The sequence below is a fragment of the Sodiomyces alcalophilus genome, assembly GCF_042370955.1.
Source record: "Sodiomyces alcalophilus JCM 7366 unplaced genomic scaffold ACRALscaffold_7, whole genome shotgun sequence".
Classification (NCBI taxonomy): domain Eukaryota; kingdom Fungi; phylum Ascomycota; class Sordariomycetes; order Glomerellales; family Plectosphaerellaceae; genus Sodiomyces; species Sodiomyces alcalophilus.
The window spans coordinates 1,108,647-1,125,472 of NW_027263538.1; the positions used below are offsets into that span (position 1 = coordinate 1,108,647).

The following is a 16,826-nucleotide window of genomic DNA, read 5'->3' on the forward strand; positions in this document are numbered from 1 at the left end:
CAATAATGTCCTTGGGACTCTTGCTGTCGACCAGCCTGCTTCATCGCAGTCTCATCCCCCACGCACGCACTACCATACTACGGACTTCAAGAGTTAATGTCACTTATACCTTGTCACTTATACCTGATCTGCAAAGGCCGGCTCCGAGCACCCCCGACCGCCAGCTAGGCTACTTGGCGCTTCGGACAATCCTCGTATACCACCTCTGATCTCATAGTCATGCGCAATTCAAAGAGCTAATGGACGGAATAATTAAGCGAGTGACTCGGTGATGTGTTGGCTGTCTCGATGTTCCTTATCTACATGGCGGCGACTTGCTACGTCGCGCAGACGACCACCCGCCAGTCCAAGTACAGCGTCCCTCTGCATCACAATCTTTACCCTAAAGCCCCAGGACTTGGGTCATCTGGCACGGGATGGCCCAGAGTCCATCGTAGAAAATAAGAGGGGCAACATCTAGACAGCAGATAGATTGTCAGGGAGATAGGAATTAAAGGCTGGGTAGGACCAAATGATGGACGTACCTGCAATCTTATATTGTTCGTACTCTTGTGATTCAATTGGCCGTCATGACGGACCGGAGCGGGCTCGGGCGAGCCGACTGGTGACCCCGGGGGGAATTGGGCGTGGATCGGCCCATCAGGCGCCGATGAGCGGCGCTGGTGCCTGCGCTTGCGCTTGGTGCTGGCTCGGGCGGAGCCTGCCGGAAGAAATCGTCTTGATCATCTTCCAGCGTAGATGGCACTTGAGCGGATCCTCCAGTGGAGGATGCGGTTGGTCAATCTGGAGAGATCGACACAGTTAGTTTCCTCTGGTCCTTCTGCTTCCTCGGGGTTCTCGTGCTTACCGTCATAAAAGTCATCATCGTCCTCCAAGTCAGCGAGCTGCTCAAAGTTGACCTTGTATCGGAGAAGGCCGCCGATTCCGCCAAAGCCCTTGACGAACTGGTTTCCTTCCGTCGACCTGTCCGAGACAAACTCGAGGGTTGTACCAAAGTCCCTGTAATGCTCGGCGACCCATTCCAGGAACGACTCTTGCGAAACCACCTCCATCTCCTGCCCGGTCTCCTTGTCCATGAACTGCGCGCGATCGCCTTGCTCCTGCTGCTTGGTGGTGTGAAGGATCGTCTCGTTGCCCTCGCTGTCCTTCAGCACCCAGCGATTGATCTCAAGGTTCTCAAAGACGATCAGCGTCTCGACAGCGCCGAGCTCCAGCGCCTTGAGCGTATCATCGATGCCGTAGCAGATGCGGCCGGTATCTTGGCTGATCTCCTCGAAGTATTTGCCGATGAGCTTCTTCTCCTGGATGAACTTGACGTTACCCAGCGTCTCCGACGCCAGTTCGATGGCCTGGTTGAACCCGTTCTCGCCACCGTATGACACGTCCACGACCTTGATGACCTTGACCTGCAGGCGGTTGTCGAACAGGTCGGACTGGTTCAGGTCGTTCTTGAAATCGGCCGAACCGGCGAGAATGAGACCGGCAACGTTGACCTTGTCGGCGGTGATGAAGTTCTGGACAGCCAGCTCCGACACCTTGCGGACGTAGTTGTGACGCTTCTCCTCACGGAGACGAGCGAAACGAAGTGCGGACTGACCACCACGGCCGTGCTTCTTGGGAAGGTCGACGGAGAACTTGTGGATGACTTCTCGGGTGTTGCCGCTCAGCGTGCCGAAGAGGGCACCGTTGCCGTCCATGATGATGAAGCCAAACTTCTGATCCGACTCGAGCAGCTCGGCCAGGGCCTCGGTGTGGAACTTGTTGTCACATAGGTACAAGGACGTGTTGATGGGCTTGAAGGGCTCAAAGTCGATATTGACCTTCCGCTCCTTGCCTTCGGATGTCAAGATTTCACCGCAGTAGACGACAAGGCCGTTGGGAGGCACCTTGTTGTAAAGCTTGAGTCGCTGCTGGGTGGACGTAATGGCGGAGAGCACGGACTGTCGGTTGACACGCGACTTGATGTTCGAAGCCGTTCCCTGTTTGACTTGTTGTTAGTGTCTGGCTGTGGCCCAAGTAGCAAGTCGGCGATAGGTGATAGGCTTACGTATTCTTCCGCCAACATCTTGGCGGCGCGGGAAATCTGATCCTTGGGCGCTGTGAGGAAGTGTCAGCACACAAGTTCGGGCAACCCCGGTGGGGACGAGAGCGGAAAGCGTCACGTACGGATAATGAGCGAAATCATGCTGGTGCCATTGCCACGGGCCGCTTCGAGACGTTTGATGAGCTTCTTGACCTTCCAGATCTCGATCTATTATCATGGCAGCGTGTCAGTGTCTCCTCCTTGAGCAGTTTCCTGTAACGCGGGGCAATGAGGGGTGCGCTGCGGTTCGGTTCAGGGGATGGGAAGCCTGATGACAACGTACGTTCTTCTCCGCCTCACTGGCGTTGGGATCCGACATCTTGGCGGTGATGCTTCAGATAGAAGGAATAGCTGTTGTTGTGTTGTATTGGGGAGGTTGGATAAACAGAGACGACAAGGAGTCGTTCTTCTATTTCGTGCGCGCAATTCCCTCTTTAGCGGCGACTACGCTATCCAGGAATGTTCGAGGGGAGAAAACTTGTTAAGATGGCGGGGAGACCCAATGAAAAGGGCTTGGGCGATTCTCGGCCCACCACCACTTTTCCAAGTTCCATTTGCCTCCGCTGTTGCCTCCGACCCATAAAAAAAAAGGGACCGACTGTGCCCGAAATCTTGATGACCTCATAGTATGCATATGCAATAATCGGGTCGAGCTGAACTGCGGCGCGAGAGCCTTGGCGACGAAACAGCCTCGGCGTGTTGTACTTCGTATGATGTACCCTCGCCATCACGGAGACCATTCAACCACTCAACCCCATTGAATTCCCGGGTTTTCTTGCTGGTCTGTTCTTCTGGCCCTTCCCGGTAACCACCATGGCATCTTCTATTCCTGCCCAGGTGGCGGAAACGATTCAGACCGCCCACATAAACCGCGCGCCGGACGCCACCCACGATCTGAACCCGACAACGGCCACCTCGCAGAAGATACCAGTCTCGATCCACCACGATGACGAGTTTGATCCAGACCGGAGGTACGATGGGGATGAAACAGAAGAAGACGAAGATGAGGATTACATCCCCTACAGCGTAATCAAGCCCCGGCGACGGGCCGCCCACCTCCCGCCCATGCCAGACCTGCGCTTCGAGCAGAGCTACCTCAATAGCATCTCCAAGGCCGATACCTGGGGGAAGGTAGCGTGGATCACCGTGCGGGATCAGGTTCGTCTCCCGTATTCTCTCTGCAATCCCTTTCTCTCCCTGAGACTCGTGGATGTTGGGGCTCTTGCTGATTATTATGCAAGGTCATGATGCCGCTGCTGCAGGGCGTGCTCTACAACTTGTTCCTGTTGGGGTGGCAGAGTTGGAACCGCAACGCCCAGATCCACGGATCGTCCGTCGGCGCGAGGGTAAGGAGGTGGTGGTACGGCGTGAACAATTGGCCCATAACCGGCCAGGGGCAAAGACCAAGATACAGGTAACCACCACGAAAATGGTAGCGTCACTCCCTTCAATGGCGTGAGGTCAACGATGGGAGTATACTGTAATCATATTATAGTCCTGTGTAAAACCCATAACGGTCTAACAGAAAGTCCTGCTCCCACTGAACCCTAGAATACATGCCCACACAGCTCCAGTGGGTTAGTCAAGTGCCAGCTGTGTCTATGTGAAGATCCATACATTCGTATGCCTCGATGAATCAACACCATCCCTAGACATATGCATCCCTCCTCCTCAGGTAAAGTAACCCTTACGAATATCGCCCCCAAGTATGTTTGTCTTCATAACGCCAGTCACGCCAGGCCCTATCCGTTCCGTTGTCAAGCCGAAATGGCTCATTTCTCCCCTGTCCTACTCTTCACCGTCGGCAGCAACTTGCTGCTTGTCCGGGCTACCCCTGATGGCCAGAGATGTCGCCTACGAGGCCAAAGGAGTCGCCGATAACTTGTCTGCCACTGGATCATCAGGCTCAGGCGTCTGACCCTTGGCCGGCTCGATATCTTTCGAGGGACTCTGGACAGTTCCCTCGTTCGGGTTCCGCGCCCCATTCTGCTCTCCGTTCTTGCTATCCGGGGACGGGGTTAGGGTCCCCTTGGTTGCTGCCTTTAGCTTGCTGAGCGACGACCCGTTGACCTTGAGTTCCACTATGAGTTGGCCACGAGGCCGTGGCTCGAGGTCGCCATCGACCATGATCTCGTCCTCGTTGAACTCGTCTTCCTCGTCTTCCTCGCTGTCTTCTGGCACGTGCTCGTCTTCTTCCTCGTCATCTCCGAGATCGGGTTCACTAGGAAACTCATCTTCATCCATCCCGTTCGAGACGCCGCGAGATCTAGTCGATCTGGTCCAGCCATTTGTCCCGTGGTTGACAGCGGCGGCTCGCCTGGGACGACCGCCACGTCCGAGAGCGTTCTCGTCGCGCTCCGGATGATCCCCCTGGACACTCACAGCCGCGCTGCCCGCGCCTCCGCCGTTCAAGCGATCGGGCGCTCGGATCTGACGACCGCTCGCCGTGGTGGTAGGGCCGGCGGGCTCAGCGGGTGTGTGTGTACCGCTATTGCGGGTGGATCGGCGCGTCGAATCCGAGAGAAAGTCATCCTCGTCATCGGAAAAAGTGTACTTGACGCGCTTGCCGCGTGTGCGCCCCTCGTAGAGGGAGAAGCCAGGCGAAGGTCGCTTGAAACGATTCTTCTGCGCCTGTCGATACTCTCGTCGCCGGCGTTTCTGTTTCATAAGTCAGTCAGCATCTGTGTCCATTGCCGAATGAAGATGGAACCGCGTACCTCTTCAGTCGCCTCAAACCGCGGAATTGCGGAAATGATTCTCTGGGCAAGTTTCCTCGCCTTGGGCCCACCGTCCTTTGTTTCTAGCTTATCCGCCAACATCTTGAGTTCTTCAATCGATCCCGCAACCGACCACCAGGTCCTTTTGAGGTTGGCGGGGTTACTTTCTCGATAGACGCGGAAGGCGGTGTCGTCCAAGCCCTCAATCAGGTAGTAGCGTCTCTTATCCCCATCGGTACCCCAGGGCTGCACGGAAAGGGGTTGATTCAGATCGTCTTCGTGGCGGTTCTGCCTGTAGGATTTGTTGATCAACGTTCGAATGGCTTCAGAGCCGGAAAGCGACCAGAGGGCGAGGGCGCGAAGTAGGGTCAACTAGAACAAAGTTGTCAGCACGATGAGAGCTAAAAAAAGCTTTGGCCCTTTTTGGCAGTATCCGTATTTCCTGGTCGTGCAGTGGGACGTACTCTCTCGGTATTGAGCATGCTATGGAATGTGGCGCCTCCAGACAGAGGGCTCTTGCCCTCCCAGACTCGAGGCCACTGATTTTTGTGGCTGTTGATGGCGTCTTCCAGAGCGCGCATATAGTGGCCAGGCCTGGCGAGTTGAGGAAAAATTAGCATACGTTCGGCAGGCAGTAGGATGGTCGCACAAAAAGTCGTACTTGACATCCTGTTTGCGATTGAGAAGCAGCCCTAACAGAGCGCAGAGGAAGTTCTCGACCCGTTGTCCTGGCGGCGTGTCGCTGACATCGTTCTCGAGCTCTTGGGGTCCAAAGTTGGATAAAGACTTGGGGAAGACTTCGTTAAATCGACACCTAAACATAACAATGAACTGGACGGTGAGAGGCAGGTTAGCTTAGGGCTCGAATACAGGTCCAAGGTGGTCGCGCAACGCGAAATGTCGCGTCAATCGCGTGGAAGGACGCGCCAACGAGCTAACTCACGGCGATGTCGGGGTTGTCCGCTAGAGTATATTCGTGAGGAGGCGAAGGCGACCTTTTCCGAGGCGGTGGCGACGGTTCCTTAGCTGGGGGGGAGGGCTTCTCTCCCTTGGCGAGCTTGGGAAAGAACTTTAGGATCCCATTCTTTGTCTCTGAAGGGTTATCGGACTCGATATCAGAAGGGACGGAGGAAAGAGAGGAAAGCGACGATAGGTCGGAGGAATCGTCCGCCATCGTCGCGGCGAGGTTGTCTCCTGCGAAATGCTGGTTTGGCTTTGTTGTGGTGTATCAATCAAGTCAGACAAGTTTGCGTGGATGAAATTCGGTAGATGTGATGTTCCAGTTTGTTGATGGTGGTGGGTGGAGTCCAAGGTTGAGCAAAGACTGGAGCGATGATGAAAGAGGGAGGGTTTTCCGCACTGGACCGACGCGCCCTGGCCACACCCACCCTCGTAGCCTTGCTGGAGCCGCACTTCTCCGAACTCCCATGGCTCTGCGACACTCTGATAGGCTCAGGTCAAGGTCAAACCTAGTTTGGCTCTACCAAATTGTTCTCCTATAACTTGATCTCTTGCTACTATGGTATGGACACTTCTATTCAACAGCCGACTGGTACATGGGGCATCTGCCTCCGCACCTTACCTCGTCCGCCCGTGTATGTTGTTCCTGTTCGCCGATAACCAAGTCCGTCCTACGCCTTTATCGCATATCCAGTGAGTGTCGGTATTGATCGGAGCGGTGCCGAGAATCAACCTCAATTTGGACCAGGCCCTCAATAGGTAGACCAGCCTAGCGGTCGCAAGAGGACTCGGCGATGCCCACTGACACGAGTAATGGCTGGCTTTTGAACCACCAGTTGATAACTAGAAAGTCGAAGCCACACTCGACATGAACTCACACACGATGCAACCCACCAACTTGATGATTAAAGTTGGGCAAATGAATCGCGTGCCTTTTCCAACTTGAACCTTTCTCGATACTGTGCAGCAAACGAGGTAGCAATCCCTCCATGAACCGCATAGGTACAAGTTGGATGCATCAGCCATGCATGTCATGAAAGTTGTCGAATCTCAGGTTGCCAGAGACCCAGCAGAAGTGAGGTTATTCGGACCAGATTAGGGCTGTCTTGCAGGTTGCAACCCCACCTGTCCGAGGCACATTCCATGGGCATGGACGAACCACGTAACCGACAAACGAGCCGAAGCTAATAGTTTGGAGTCGACGTGAGCTAGCCGCGTTATCATGGCTGATGCATCCTTTGACCATGGCTAGGCGCTGGGACGACCGTTCTCCGCTCGGAGACGCTTGCCAGCCGGAAATGTTTGTAGTTCGTTGACCAAAGGAAAACCAGGCCTGCCGCAGCCTCCAGGTGTGCACTTTGCCGTTCCGAGTCCATATTCAGTTCCCAGGCACAAGCGTGCCAATGAGACGACATCGGCCCTTCGTCGCTGCGCAAGTGATGTAGCTGTAAGTGAAAAAGAAATGCCAAAGTCGGAAATAGGACGTGGGACGAGTGGTCTGGGGATGACCGTCTGGTCAAGATGAGGTCTGAGTTTGTGTTTACCACGACGATGCTGGCCGACTGCTGAACCACTTGATCCTTCTTGTATCCAGAAAAGTAGTGGGCACTGTCTTGGAAAACGTGGTGGGCTTCCACGGCCTTGGCCGGCCCCCAAAATGGCTGCAGGAATGCCTATCGTACAGCCAAACTTGGTAGGAGAGGAATTTTGACATGATAGGTTTCTCGTTTTTGAGAAATCAACGTCAAGAAACCAACAAGAACACGGCCCAAAGGAGTACGGGCGTGATTTTGGTCGCTTGACCCGCAAGGTGCTTCTTCCGCTGTAATGTCAGCATTCGGCATTTCATCACCACAATTGAAATGCAACAATGAGAATAGATGAACAAGGTGTCGCAACGACACTCCGACGTGTCTTCGATGACGGGGAAAGGGAACGGAAGACAATTGCTCGTCAAGGACGACGGAATGCGTATGTATCATCCTCGCAATACCATGAATACCATGAAATAGCAAATATGATGAAAAGAAATCTGACAGGTAGACAGATCTAGTGGTTCTGACGCGATATGCATATCGACGGAAATGAAGCAACCGCGATGGCTTGAGCTACGGACAGTAACGAGGAGCACTGAGGTTGGGTGTTCTTTTGGCAAGGCGGGAGGCTAAACAGCCATTGGGTGGGTACAGGGCGTAGATAGTGGGGAACTGAAATAGCAGATGGAAATTTGTGGGGGCCTTTTAACGAGGAGATGCACAGACCAGCGAGATGGAAGGATGTAAATCACGTGCTCGGAAAAAGGTAGGGCTTTCCCCCAGAGCCACAACAAGTTCACCAAAAATTTCCTACGTGAACCGAACGACCGACGCAACCCTCCATCGACGACAACACCCAGACTTCCGCACGCAGAGGAAGACAAGATGGGTCGCGTTGTAAGTAACCCTTGGAGCATTCGAGTTGAACGACATTGTACAAAATGGCCATTGGGTTGCAGCAACGAGGGCGACCGAGAAATGAAACGACCTTGTCGTTACAACGGCACCTCGCTGCTCGATCCGGGAGGACAACAAACCAACACGAAAGACCATGGGAATGCCGAAGCTGACATGCCACGACTTTATAGATCCGCAATCAGAGAAAGGGCCGCGGCTCTATTTTCACCGCCAACACCCGCCTCAACAAGGTGAGAAACGAAGCGACGAGACGAGCAGCTCCCATCGAGAAGAAACAAAAGAATTCCTAACTTTTCCCCCCCTCAGGCCCCGGCCAGGTTCCGAACCCTCGACTACTCCGAGCGCCATGGCTACATCCGCGGCATCGTGAAGGAGATCATCCACGACCCCGGTCGTGGCGCACCTCTCGCCAAGGTGGTGTTCAAGGACCCCTACAAGTTCAAGCAGCACACCGAGACTTTCATCGCCACCGAGGGCATGTACACCGGCCAGTTCATCTACGCCGGCAAGCGGGCGGCCCTGACCGTCGGCAACATCCTCCCCCTCAGCTCCATGCCCGAGGGTACCGTCATCTCCAACGTCGAGGAGAAGATTGGTGACCGTGGCGCGCTCGCCCGTACCTCCGGCAACTACATCACCATCATTGGTCACAACCCCGACGAGGGCAAGACCCGTATCAAGCTTCCGTCCGGTGCCAAGAAGGTCGTCCACAGCCGCGCGAGAGGAATGATTGGTATCGTCGCTGGCGGCGGTCGTACCGACAAGCCCCTGATGAGTATGATGATTCTTTCTATTCTCCCTAGCCCTCTCCGGTTCGGCCGTTGGGGCGTCCACAGATAAAAAGGCCATGATGCTAATACATTCTACAGAGGCTTCTCGTGCCAAGCACAAGTACGCCGTCAAGCGCAACTCTTGGCCCAAGACTCGTGGTGTTGCCATGAACCCTGTCGACCATCCTCACGGTGGTGTAAGTAGCGCCGAGCACGATGCGGTGTTGGACGTTTTAGATACTGACTATCCTTCCAGGGTAACCATCAACATATTGGTAAGGCGTCGACCATTTCCCGGTACGCCTCGGCGGGTCAGAAGGCCGGTCTTATTGCTGCCAGGAGGACGGGTCTGCTGCGTGGTACTCAGAAGACCAAGGAGTAAAATATGTGACGCGGCAGGATTTCATGGTTACATTGGGATGGTGTTACGCGGCTGGCATCTTTCGAGGTACTTCCGAGGGCATAAAGAGGTTAGCTCTGGTGACAAAGTACCATGACATTTCTCGTATGAAACCCCCGAGAGACTTTGCTCTCACTTTTTTTGCAAAGCGGTGAAATGCCCGAATACCCCCAGGTGAAATTACAGGCATCGATGATCGATTTTCATGAGGCGCCTCGGTTCTAGCCACGATGAAGGGGTACTTTGGGTCGAGATGCTGCAGTCACATCAACGACCGCATACTTTAAGTCTCTTCGCAAAGGTAGCCGCTATGACGGGGGGTAGAACGAATTCAATGTCAAGTGTCATAGGAACATCATCCCGCTTTGGGTACAAGAAAACTTAAAAAGTCCGCCGGCTCCGTTGTGCCCGTCTTTGGCATTATATCTTGATCCTGAACTCTTCTTCTGTCTTGTCTCGGCTTTGGCCCATTGCAACATGAGAAAGTCATCTCTTTACCAAACAACAACTCAAATCACAACCATGGCAGTGAAAATCTCACATATGCCAATGCTTCACAGGGTTATCAACTCCCCAGTAAGAGGGGCAACGGCGGGGCTGAGACAACGAGTAAGCTGTGGAAGAGGTACAATTGGTACAATCCGTACCGTTGCACAATCCACGCGATCCGCAGGTACCAGTACGAGTACGAGTACCAGTACCAGTACCAGCCCCACCAGCCTTGACACAACCCCTCGATTAGCATACAGAACCAGAGACCCCGCCAATTTCACATCCAACTCCGAGTCCGGCTTATACTCCTCCCCCTTCAACCCCTTCAACCCCACCATCGCATCTCTCACCTGCAAACTCTTCCAACGGCATCAACGCACCATAGTCCGTCCAGCAAGCCAATTATCAAACATGGCTCCCCTCAAAGAATATAGCCTTCTCTGCCTTGAGAACCCCCTGCTTGGTATGTTCCAAAGTATCGTTCTGCGGAAAAAAAGAAACAAAAAAAAATTAGATGAAATTATTCACCCCTCAGACTAATCCCTCATCCCTCTTTTATTTTATTTTTCTCACACTTTTTTCAGATATCCAGGCAGTCGGCAACGATGATCTCCTGGCCAAGTACAAGATCAAGGCCAATGATGCCATCCTCGCTTCCCCCGAGCACCTCGGCATCTTCGAGGACCTGCTGAACAACTACGACGCCAAGCTCATCGCAGGAGGCGCCGCTCAGAACACGGCCCGTGGAGCCCAGTACATGCTCCCCCCCAACTCGGTCGTCTACCTCGGCGGCGTAGGCGACGACAAGTACGCCTCGATCCTCCATGATGCCGTCAAGGCCGCCGGCCTGCGCGTCGAGTACCGCGTCGACCCCACCACCCCGACCGGCCGCTGCGGCGTCGTCATCACGGGCCACAACCGCTCCATGGTCACCGAGCTGGGCGCCGCCAACACCTACGCGCTCGACCACCTCGAGAAGCCCGAGATCTGGGCCCTCGCCGAGAACGCCGAGGCCTTCTACATCGGCGGCTACCACTTCACCGTCTGCCCGCCCGCCATCATGAAGCTCGCCCGCGAGGCCGCCCAGAAGAACAAGCTCTTCGTCCTCAGCCTCTCCGCCCCCTTCATCCCCCAGTTCTTCAAGGAGCCCCTCGACGAAAGCGCCCCCTACTGGGACGTCGTCATCGGCAACGAGACCGAGGCCGCCGCCTACGCCGAGTCCCACGGCCTCGCCGGCGCAGACATCCCCACCATCGCCAAGCACCTCGCCAACCTCCCCAAGGAGAACACCAAGCGCAAGCGCCTCGCCATCATCACCCAGGGCACCGACCCCACCATCGTCGCCACCCAGGGCGAAGACGCCATCAAGGAGTACCCCGTCAAGCCCATCGAGAAGGAGAAGATCAACGATACCAACGGCGCCGGTGACGCTTTCGCCGGTGGTCTCCTCGCCGGCCTCGTCCAGGACAAGCCTCTCGATGAGTGCATCGACATGGGCCAGTGGCTTGCCAAGCTGAGCATTCAGGAGCTGGGTCCTTCGTAAGTGGCTGCTGCTGCTCCCCGTTCCCCTCCCCGGTCAACTGCACATTGTTTTTTTTCTTTCGTCTCTTCCCTCTCGACTCGACCGCTAACTGCGCTGGCGCTCCAGATACCCGTTCCCCAAGCAGGCTTATCAGCCATCGTAATTCAACAAACTGTGTGGGCGCATCGCGGAAGCAGGATGTATTACCCGCAATTTTGCTCGGCTTAGAGCCTGGCGAGGCGTTGACGGTTAGAAAAGGGGAAACGGTTTCAACAACGGCGTTTTGAGCCCAGGGAGGAATGAACAACATCAACAAGGGGCATTGGCATTGTTTCTGCATCAACTAGCAATTTTTTTGTTCTTTCTTGGTTTTTCTCTTCTCCTTCATCTTCTCTTTTGGTTTGGCCTGGATCCTCTTGCCATGTAGCCATGGGACCATAGGCGCCCTTGCATGAAGACACGACGATTGAGACTGAGCGCGAGATTGGAACCCCTGTGGAAGGGGTCCGAGAAACTCCCTCGAGCAAGGAAGGAAATAAAAAAATAAAAACGAGGACTTCATATGTCGCAAGTCTCTCAAAAGAGAGAACAGCAGTGCGATGTTTCCACCAACATGGCCCGTCTCCGCGACCACTTCATCTTGCGATTGAGGTCTGGAAGTGTTTTCGCCAACCGCTAGCTCCTACTCTTTCCTAGTCTCCCGTCATTCTCCATGCATTGAACGGAGAGATGTGTGCGCAAGCACAGCAAGTCTAGAGCATGTCAGTCAAGGGATTGCCATTTTATAGCAACAGAGAACACTTACACGTCTGTCGTATCAATGCAAGTGTAAAACAACCACCAACAGCAACAGCCAAAGTCCCGGCGCTCGCTCAGGGGCAGGAAGTGAAGCAAGTTAGCATCTTGCATAGCTAGGTATGCATGCCCCGCGATCCCCGAGATAGCCGACCAGAGACCTGGGGTAAGCTGTCGTAATGAGCCAGATAAAAAAAAATACGGTAAAAACTGAGACGCGATGTTTCTCTCATAGAAAGAGTCGCAAAGCAAGTCCGACACTGATGGTCTTACAAAATGCGACGCTGCGTCCCCTTCGGGAGAGACTCGTCTCTGGACGCATGGGAAAGCACCTGGCTGTCGTGGCTGTTCACATAGCCCTCGCCAGTAGCCGAGGGATCATATTCGAACATGTTGTTGTGCGAAGGGTAGTCGGCGCCGCCTTGGTAGGCACTGCGCGTGGGCACGCCGTACGGATTCACATGCCCATCATAAGGCGTGCCGTGAAAAAGGCTGCTGGGGTGCGAGAAGGCAGAGGAAGCAAGATAGCCGCTCTCAGGTACGACATTCCGTGGAGCAGGCTCCTGGTTGCCTGTGGCTGGTGCGTCCTGGAATGAACGGCCGGAGTCTTGTCCAGACGCTGTATAGCCCCGACTTGTCGGACGCGACCCAGACGCTCTGCCACCAAATGCCTGGAGAAGCTGCGCCCGGTGGGCATTTAACAGGTCGTCGGCAGAGTACGAGGTTGTATACTGGGGAAACTGCTGAGGGGCAGGCGAAGGAACTGGGAGGTAGGAAGCCGCCTGACCTTGCCGGTTGGACAGGTCGGAAGAGACGTTCGCCCTGGAAGCATTCTGGCCGGCCACAGACAGGTAGGCCGAACTAGTGGACGGCGAGCGCTCCGCCATCGAGCGGTTGGGAGTAGGGGTATACACCATTCCCCACGGCAAACCGGGAAATGCACCGGGAGAGCCCAGCGTCGGCGTGTTCCTAGCAGACAGCCCACCGAAGATTTCGTTGGCAGTAGCGGAATTCATGCCATATGAGCTGTCCTCGCGGACATGAGGTGACCGCCCTCGGGACTGATTTGGACGTGCGACCGGGGGGGCAAGAAACTCGTGGACCATGTTCATCACCGCAGTGTTCTCCGTAAAGTCGTAGTCCGTCCCGTCCTGAGACGTGGTACTGAGAGGCGGCGCTTCTCTAGTTGGGAGAGGATCAACCCCCCGAGATACGGGGTCCGTGGATGAAGGACCTAATCCCCCGGTCGTGGAGAGGGACGCGGCACGGGCGGTTCCTTTGACAGACACACTCTCCTGGCCGGCAGGAACAGTGTGAGCAACCCCAGCACGACCAGCGCGTGGACTGCGATGCTCATCACGAGTCTCCGGCCCGACTGCCTTAGCCTTCATTGTATGGTTTAGGTTAGCGTTCTCCAACCGTGGGGTCGTCACAAGCTGAGGTACCAGAGGTTCGGTCTGATAAGTGAACTCCAAGTTGGACTCATTTAGAGAGAACGGCAGCGTATGGTCTCCGCTCAGGAAATACCCGCAGTACATGATGTCTAGTACTCGGGCGAGGGAATCCGCAAAGCCACCAGAAGGCTTATCAGTGTAGAGGTCGGAAACGGGCTTCTCCCTTCCTTTCTCCTGATCGTATGAGAGCCGACAAGAATCGGGAAGCTCGGGCGAGTTTAGGGGCAGGAAACCGAGAGCCATATGGTCCTCGGGCAAAAGGTAAGGCGCAATCTTGAGGGCGTCAGTGGCATAGGCGTCGACGAGCAACGTGAGGCATGCGGCAAACGTCTTGCCCAGTTCTTCCACGGCAGGCTTGGTGTCTCCTGCTGTGGTGGCGCCTATGTCCGACCTGTGACCGACGAGCCAAGAAGCGTAAAGGCGAACAAGAGGGAGAAGCATGAGCTGGGTAGGAGTTGACTTTGGGCGCTCCTCGGCCGCAGCGGAGGTTTCGCCATCTTTGTTGGTCTCTTCCCATTCTGCGCGCATCTCCTGAAGGGTCTTCAGCTCCTTCAAAAGGGCGCGTAACAGCGTCCGGAAGAAGAGAACATTGAACCGAAGGAGTACGGCAGTGTGCCTAGCAGCAGGGCCCGTTCCCTGCGCTGTGCGGATGTTAGACCCCACCGAGAGACTGACGACAAGACGTGGTTTTCTTACCGCTCACCCTGGTCTTAGCCACGTAATAGGCAGCCATATTGACCAACACCATCTTCATAAGCATGGCTTCTGTATCTGCGGCTCGGACGGACATGTCCAGTCGGTGAAGGACCTCGTTTTCGAGCTCCCCTTGCTGCGAAAATTTTTCTCCCTGATAGAAAAACGCATGAAGCCGGACGAACCAATTCATGAACGGGTCGTGGGTGTTCGGGGGCCCTGAACGGCGAGACGCCGAGTTCGGTGCGCCGGACGAGGAAATGAGCGACTTGAGCTCAGACTCGAGGTTTTGCAGGGCTCTCGGGTGAGGTCGCGCAACTGCCAGGGACATAAAAAAATGGTAGACGATTTCGAAGTGTTTCTTCTCGTCCAGGTACACGATGGCCATCTGGTGGTGAGCGTGGCCAGAACTAGGGTTCAAGTCGTGCGCGAGGCTGTAATAGGTCAGGGCAGACCGGTAGTTGGGCTTCTTGTGATGCCGCGCCTGACAGCGATATCGGACAAGGTCGCCAATGTGGATGAGCGTCATCGAGCAGGATAGGACAAGGAGCTGGCGGGCGGTCTCAGGGACGTCTCGGACAGGGTTCTTCTCCGCTAGTTCCTTGGAGTCGATCCTTTTCGACGCCAGGCGAAGCTCCGGGACATCGTAAATGGTCGCCAGACGTTGGATGAAGCCTTCATAAAAGCGTTGCGAGACCTTGAGGAATTCCAAGTACGACCTCTCCAACTTGTTCTTGAAGACGGTGAGTTGGGGGACACTTCGGACGCGTTCGAGGGTATTTCGGTACTCTGCATTGACGAAGCTGTGCGCCTGCCACAGAGTATCTTCGACGCCTTCTTTGACGGAATACTCATAATTGAGGAAAATAGTTTGGACGCACGCGAGTCGGTATCTGCGAACCGTTCAGCAAAACAATTGTCTCTGCGTCAACGAGGGCGGCGACGAGTTTCACTTACTCGGCAATTAACTTTTCCAGTTGTTCGTAGCGCGCAAGACTACTGACTTCCTTGTCCCCGCGAAGGCTTTCCAATTCCTTGAGAAGGGCCTTGCGACACTTCTGGGCTCTTCTGCAACGTGGCGTCAGGCGGAATTGTCCAACTGTTTCGAAAGCACCGCAAGTACCGGCGCAAAGTGGTGACGATGGAGCAACTTACCCCCAGAAATGCTTAGCAGCAGGCGCATTCTCGGCTTGCAGAACCGAAGTCGGCTGTTCAGCCATCATAAAACTCCCGTATCTTTATAGCGGCCCTGGGTAAGGTCGAAGGGTGTCGGGGTCGTGGGTCGGCGGAGGTGTCGCCTCCAACGGCGACGGCGGGATCGGGGATTGCCCGAAGGCAATCGAAATGGGCTGCAGTGACGGTGCGGGAGTCGTGCAAAAAGAAAGGTGTACTATGCCCTCACTCTCTCGTAACGGAGGCGCAGATTTGCTTCAAGTCCATAACCTCGTTCCCAACAGATCGTTGGCTGGCGGTCGGGGAGGAAGAGGTTAACGGTAGAAGAAGAGGATGTCGGAGCGAAGTGAGGAAACATTTGGCAACGACCTATAGATTGATATATGCAGCAGGCAAACAGCGCATACGTCGCAAGATAAAAACAAATGGCACGTTTCGAGCCAGAGTCGAACACGGCGTATGCGTGGCGGACCAGAGAAAGTAAAGTGGTGGTACTTTTGGAGCCCAGGCCAGAAGTAAGATCTACGGTGGGTGGGTCAGATCAGTGGACGTACATGGTGTTGTGAATGGTTATGGGGAGAGATATCACGTGTGGCCGGCCAGGCCACTTTGACCAACCAGTCACCAGAATTACGAAGTAATACCCCAAAGCTAAAATATCTCACTTCCGCCCTTGCGACTCACTCGCCACATGGATGGCTCGTGCCACAGCCACCCTATGTCATAGGCTCCACAGGACGATCGTGCGCCGGAACTGCCTTTAGCCCAAGACCCCTACCGTCCATAGTCCTGCTCTGGTTTACCAAGCAGATTTATCCCCTTCCTTGACATACCATTGAACCTATAAGCTATATTTACTCCTGGCCGTCCTTCCAGACGACTTCCGCCTTATCGTAGTCTCCCTGACCCCAGCGGAAACTACACACCTCGACAGTTTTCTTCATGGCCATCGCTCTACAACTACCCCGCGCTGCCGCCATATATGGATGATATGTCCCCAGGAAGTCCTTACTAAGTAAGAGGGGGTTGGGAGAATGCCAAGATAGCCCTGTATACCCATTATCATTTCCACTTGATCTGATGAAACCCATGGGCTATTTCTGCTTACATTAACGTTGCTACATTGTATCTTGATTCGCTTTTTCAGGTGGTCTGTTTTTGGAGAACCATGGCATCGATGTTATTTGTCGGGACAAGCAAAACGCCCCTGAGCGTTTCTCAGTATTCGGATGTCCATTCGCACTACCGTACAGGAACCCAGCGGCTCTACTACTGACACGGAAGCGCTGGCCCATGAGCTTCGGCGGTTGATTA

The 16,826-nt window shown here is 54.8% G+C and overlaps 6 protein-coding genes across 6 annotated transcripts; 3 read left to right on the forward strand and 3 right to left on the reverse strand.

Annotated features, from left to right (window-relative positions):
- Positions 1-722: 722 nt before the first annotated feature.
- On the reverse strand, positions 723-2,402 carry ACRALDRAFT_2110546 (uncharacterized protein; the record flags this gene model as incomplete). Its single annotated transcript, XM_071023486.1, has 4 exons — positions 723-1,979; positions 2,048-2,097; positions 2,167-2,251; positions 2,367-2,402. The coding sequence occupies 4 exons, from the start codon at positions 2,400-2,402 to the stop codon at positions 723-725; spliced, it is 1,428 nt and encodes a 475-aa protein (XP_070872343.1).
- Positions 2,403-2,896: 494 nt separating this feature from the next.
- Positions 2,897-3,605, forward strand: ACRALDRAFT_1072163 (uncharacterized protein; the record flags this gene model as incomplete). The annotated part of the gene is made up of 3 exons (XM_071017942.1): positions 2,897-3,241; positions 3,325-3,429; positions 3,579-3,605. 3 exons carry the CDS (start codon positions 2,897-2,899, stop codon positions 3,603-3,605), a joined length of 477 nt encoding a protein of 158 aa, XP_070872344.1.
- A 332-nt stretch (positions 3,606-3,937) lies between these two features.
- ACRALDRAFT_2110630 (uncharacterized protein) lies at positions 3,938-5,974 on the reverse strand (the record flags this gene model as incomplete). The annotated part of the gene is made up of 5 exons (XM_071023489.1): positions 3,938-4,741; positions 4,801-5,172; positions 5,265-5,394; positions 5,462-5,631; positions 5,744-5,974. The coding sequence occupies 5 exons, from the start codon at positions 5,972-5,974 to the stop codon at positions 3,938-3,940; spliced, it is 1,707 nt and encodes a 568-aa protein (XP_070872345.1).
- A 2,089-nt stretch (positions 5,975-8,063) lies between these two features.
- ACRALDRAFT_1077568 (60S ribosomal protein uL2) lies at positions 8,064-9,835 on the forward strand. The gene is made up of 5 exons (XM_071018658.1): positions 8,064-8,192; positions 8,384-8,443; positions 8,520-8,988; positions 9,083-9,180; positions 9,240-9,835. Exons 1-5 carry the CDS (start codon positions 8,181-8,183, stop codon positions 9,363-9,365), a joined length of 765 nt encoding a protein of 254 aa, XP_070872346.1. The 5' UTR covers positions 8,064-8,180; the 3' UTR covers positions 9,366-9,835.
- A 451-nt stretch (positions 9,836-10,286) lies between these two features.
- Positions 10,287-11,560, forward strand: ACRALDRAFT_1058193 (uncharacterized protein; the record flags this gene model as incomplete). The annotated part of the gene is made up of 3 exons (XM_071015937.1): positions 10,287-10,338; positions 10,460-11,414; positions 11,524-11,560. The coding sequence occupies 3 exons, from the start codon at positions 10,287-10,289 to the stop codon at positions 11,558-11,560; spliced, it is 1,044 nt and encodes a 347-aa protein (XP_070872347.1).
- Positions 11,561-12,089: 529 nt separating this feature from the next.
- On the reverse strand, positions 12,090-15,559 carry ACRALDRAFT_2029186 (uncharacterized protein; the record flags this gene model as incomplete). Its single annotated transcript, XM_071020577.1, has 6 exons — positions 12,090-12,149; positions 12,203-12,206; positions 12,466-14,287; positions 14,343-15,232; positions 15,297-15,407; positions 15,495-15,559. The coding sequence occupies 6 exons, from the start codon at positions 15,557-15,559 to the stop codon at positions 12,090-12,092; spliced, it is 2,952 nt and encodes a 983-aa protein (XP_070872348.1).
- Between the last annotated feature and the right edge of the window lie 1,267 nt (positions 15,560-16,826).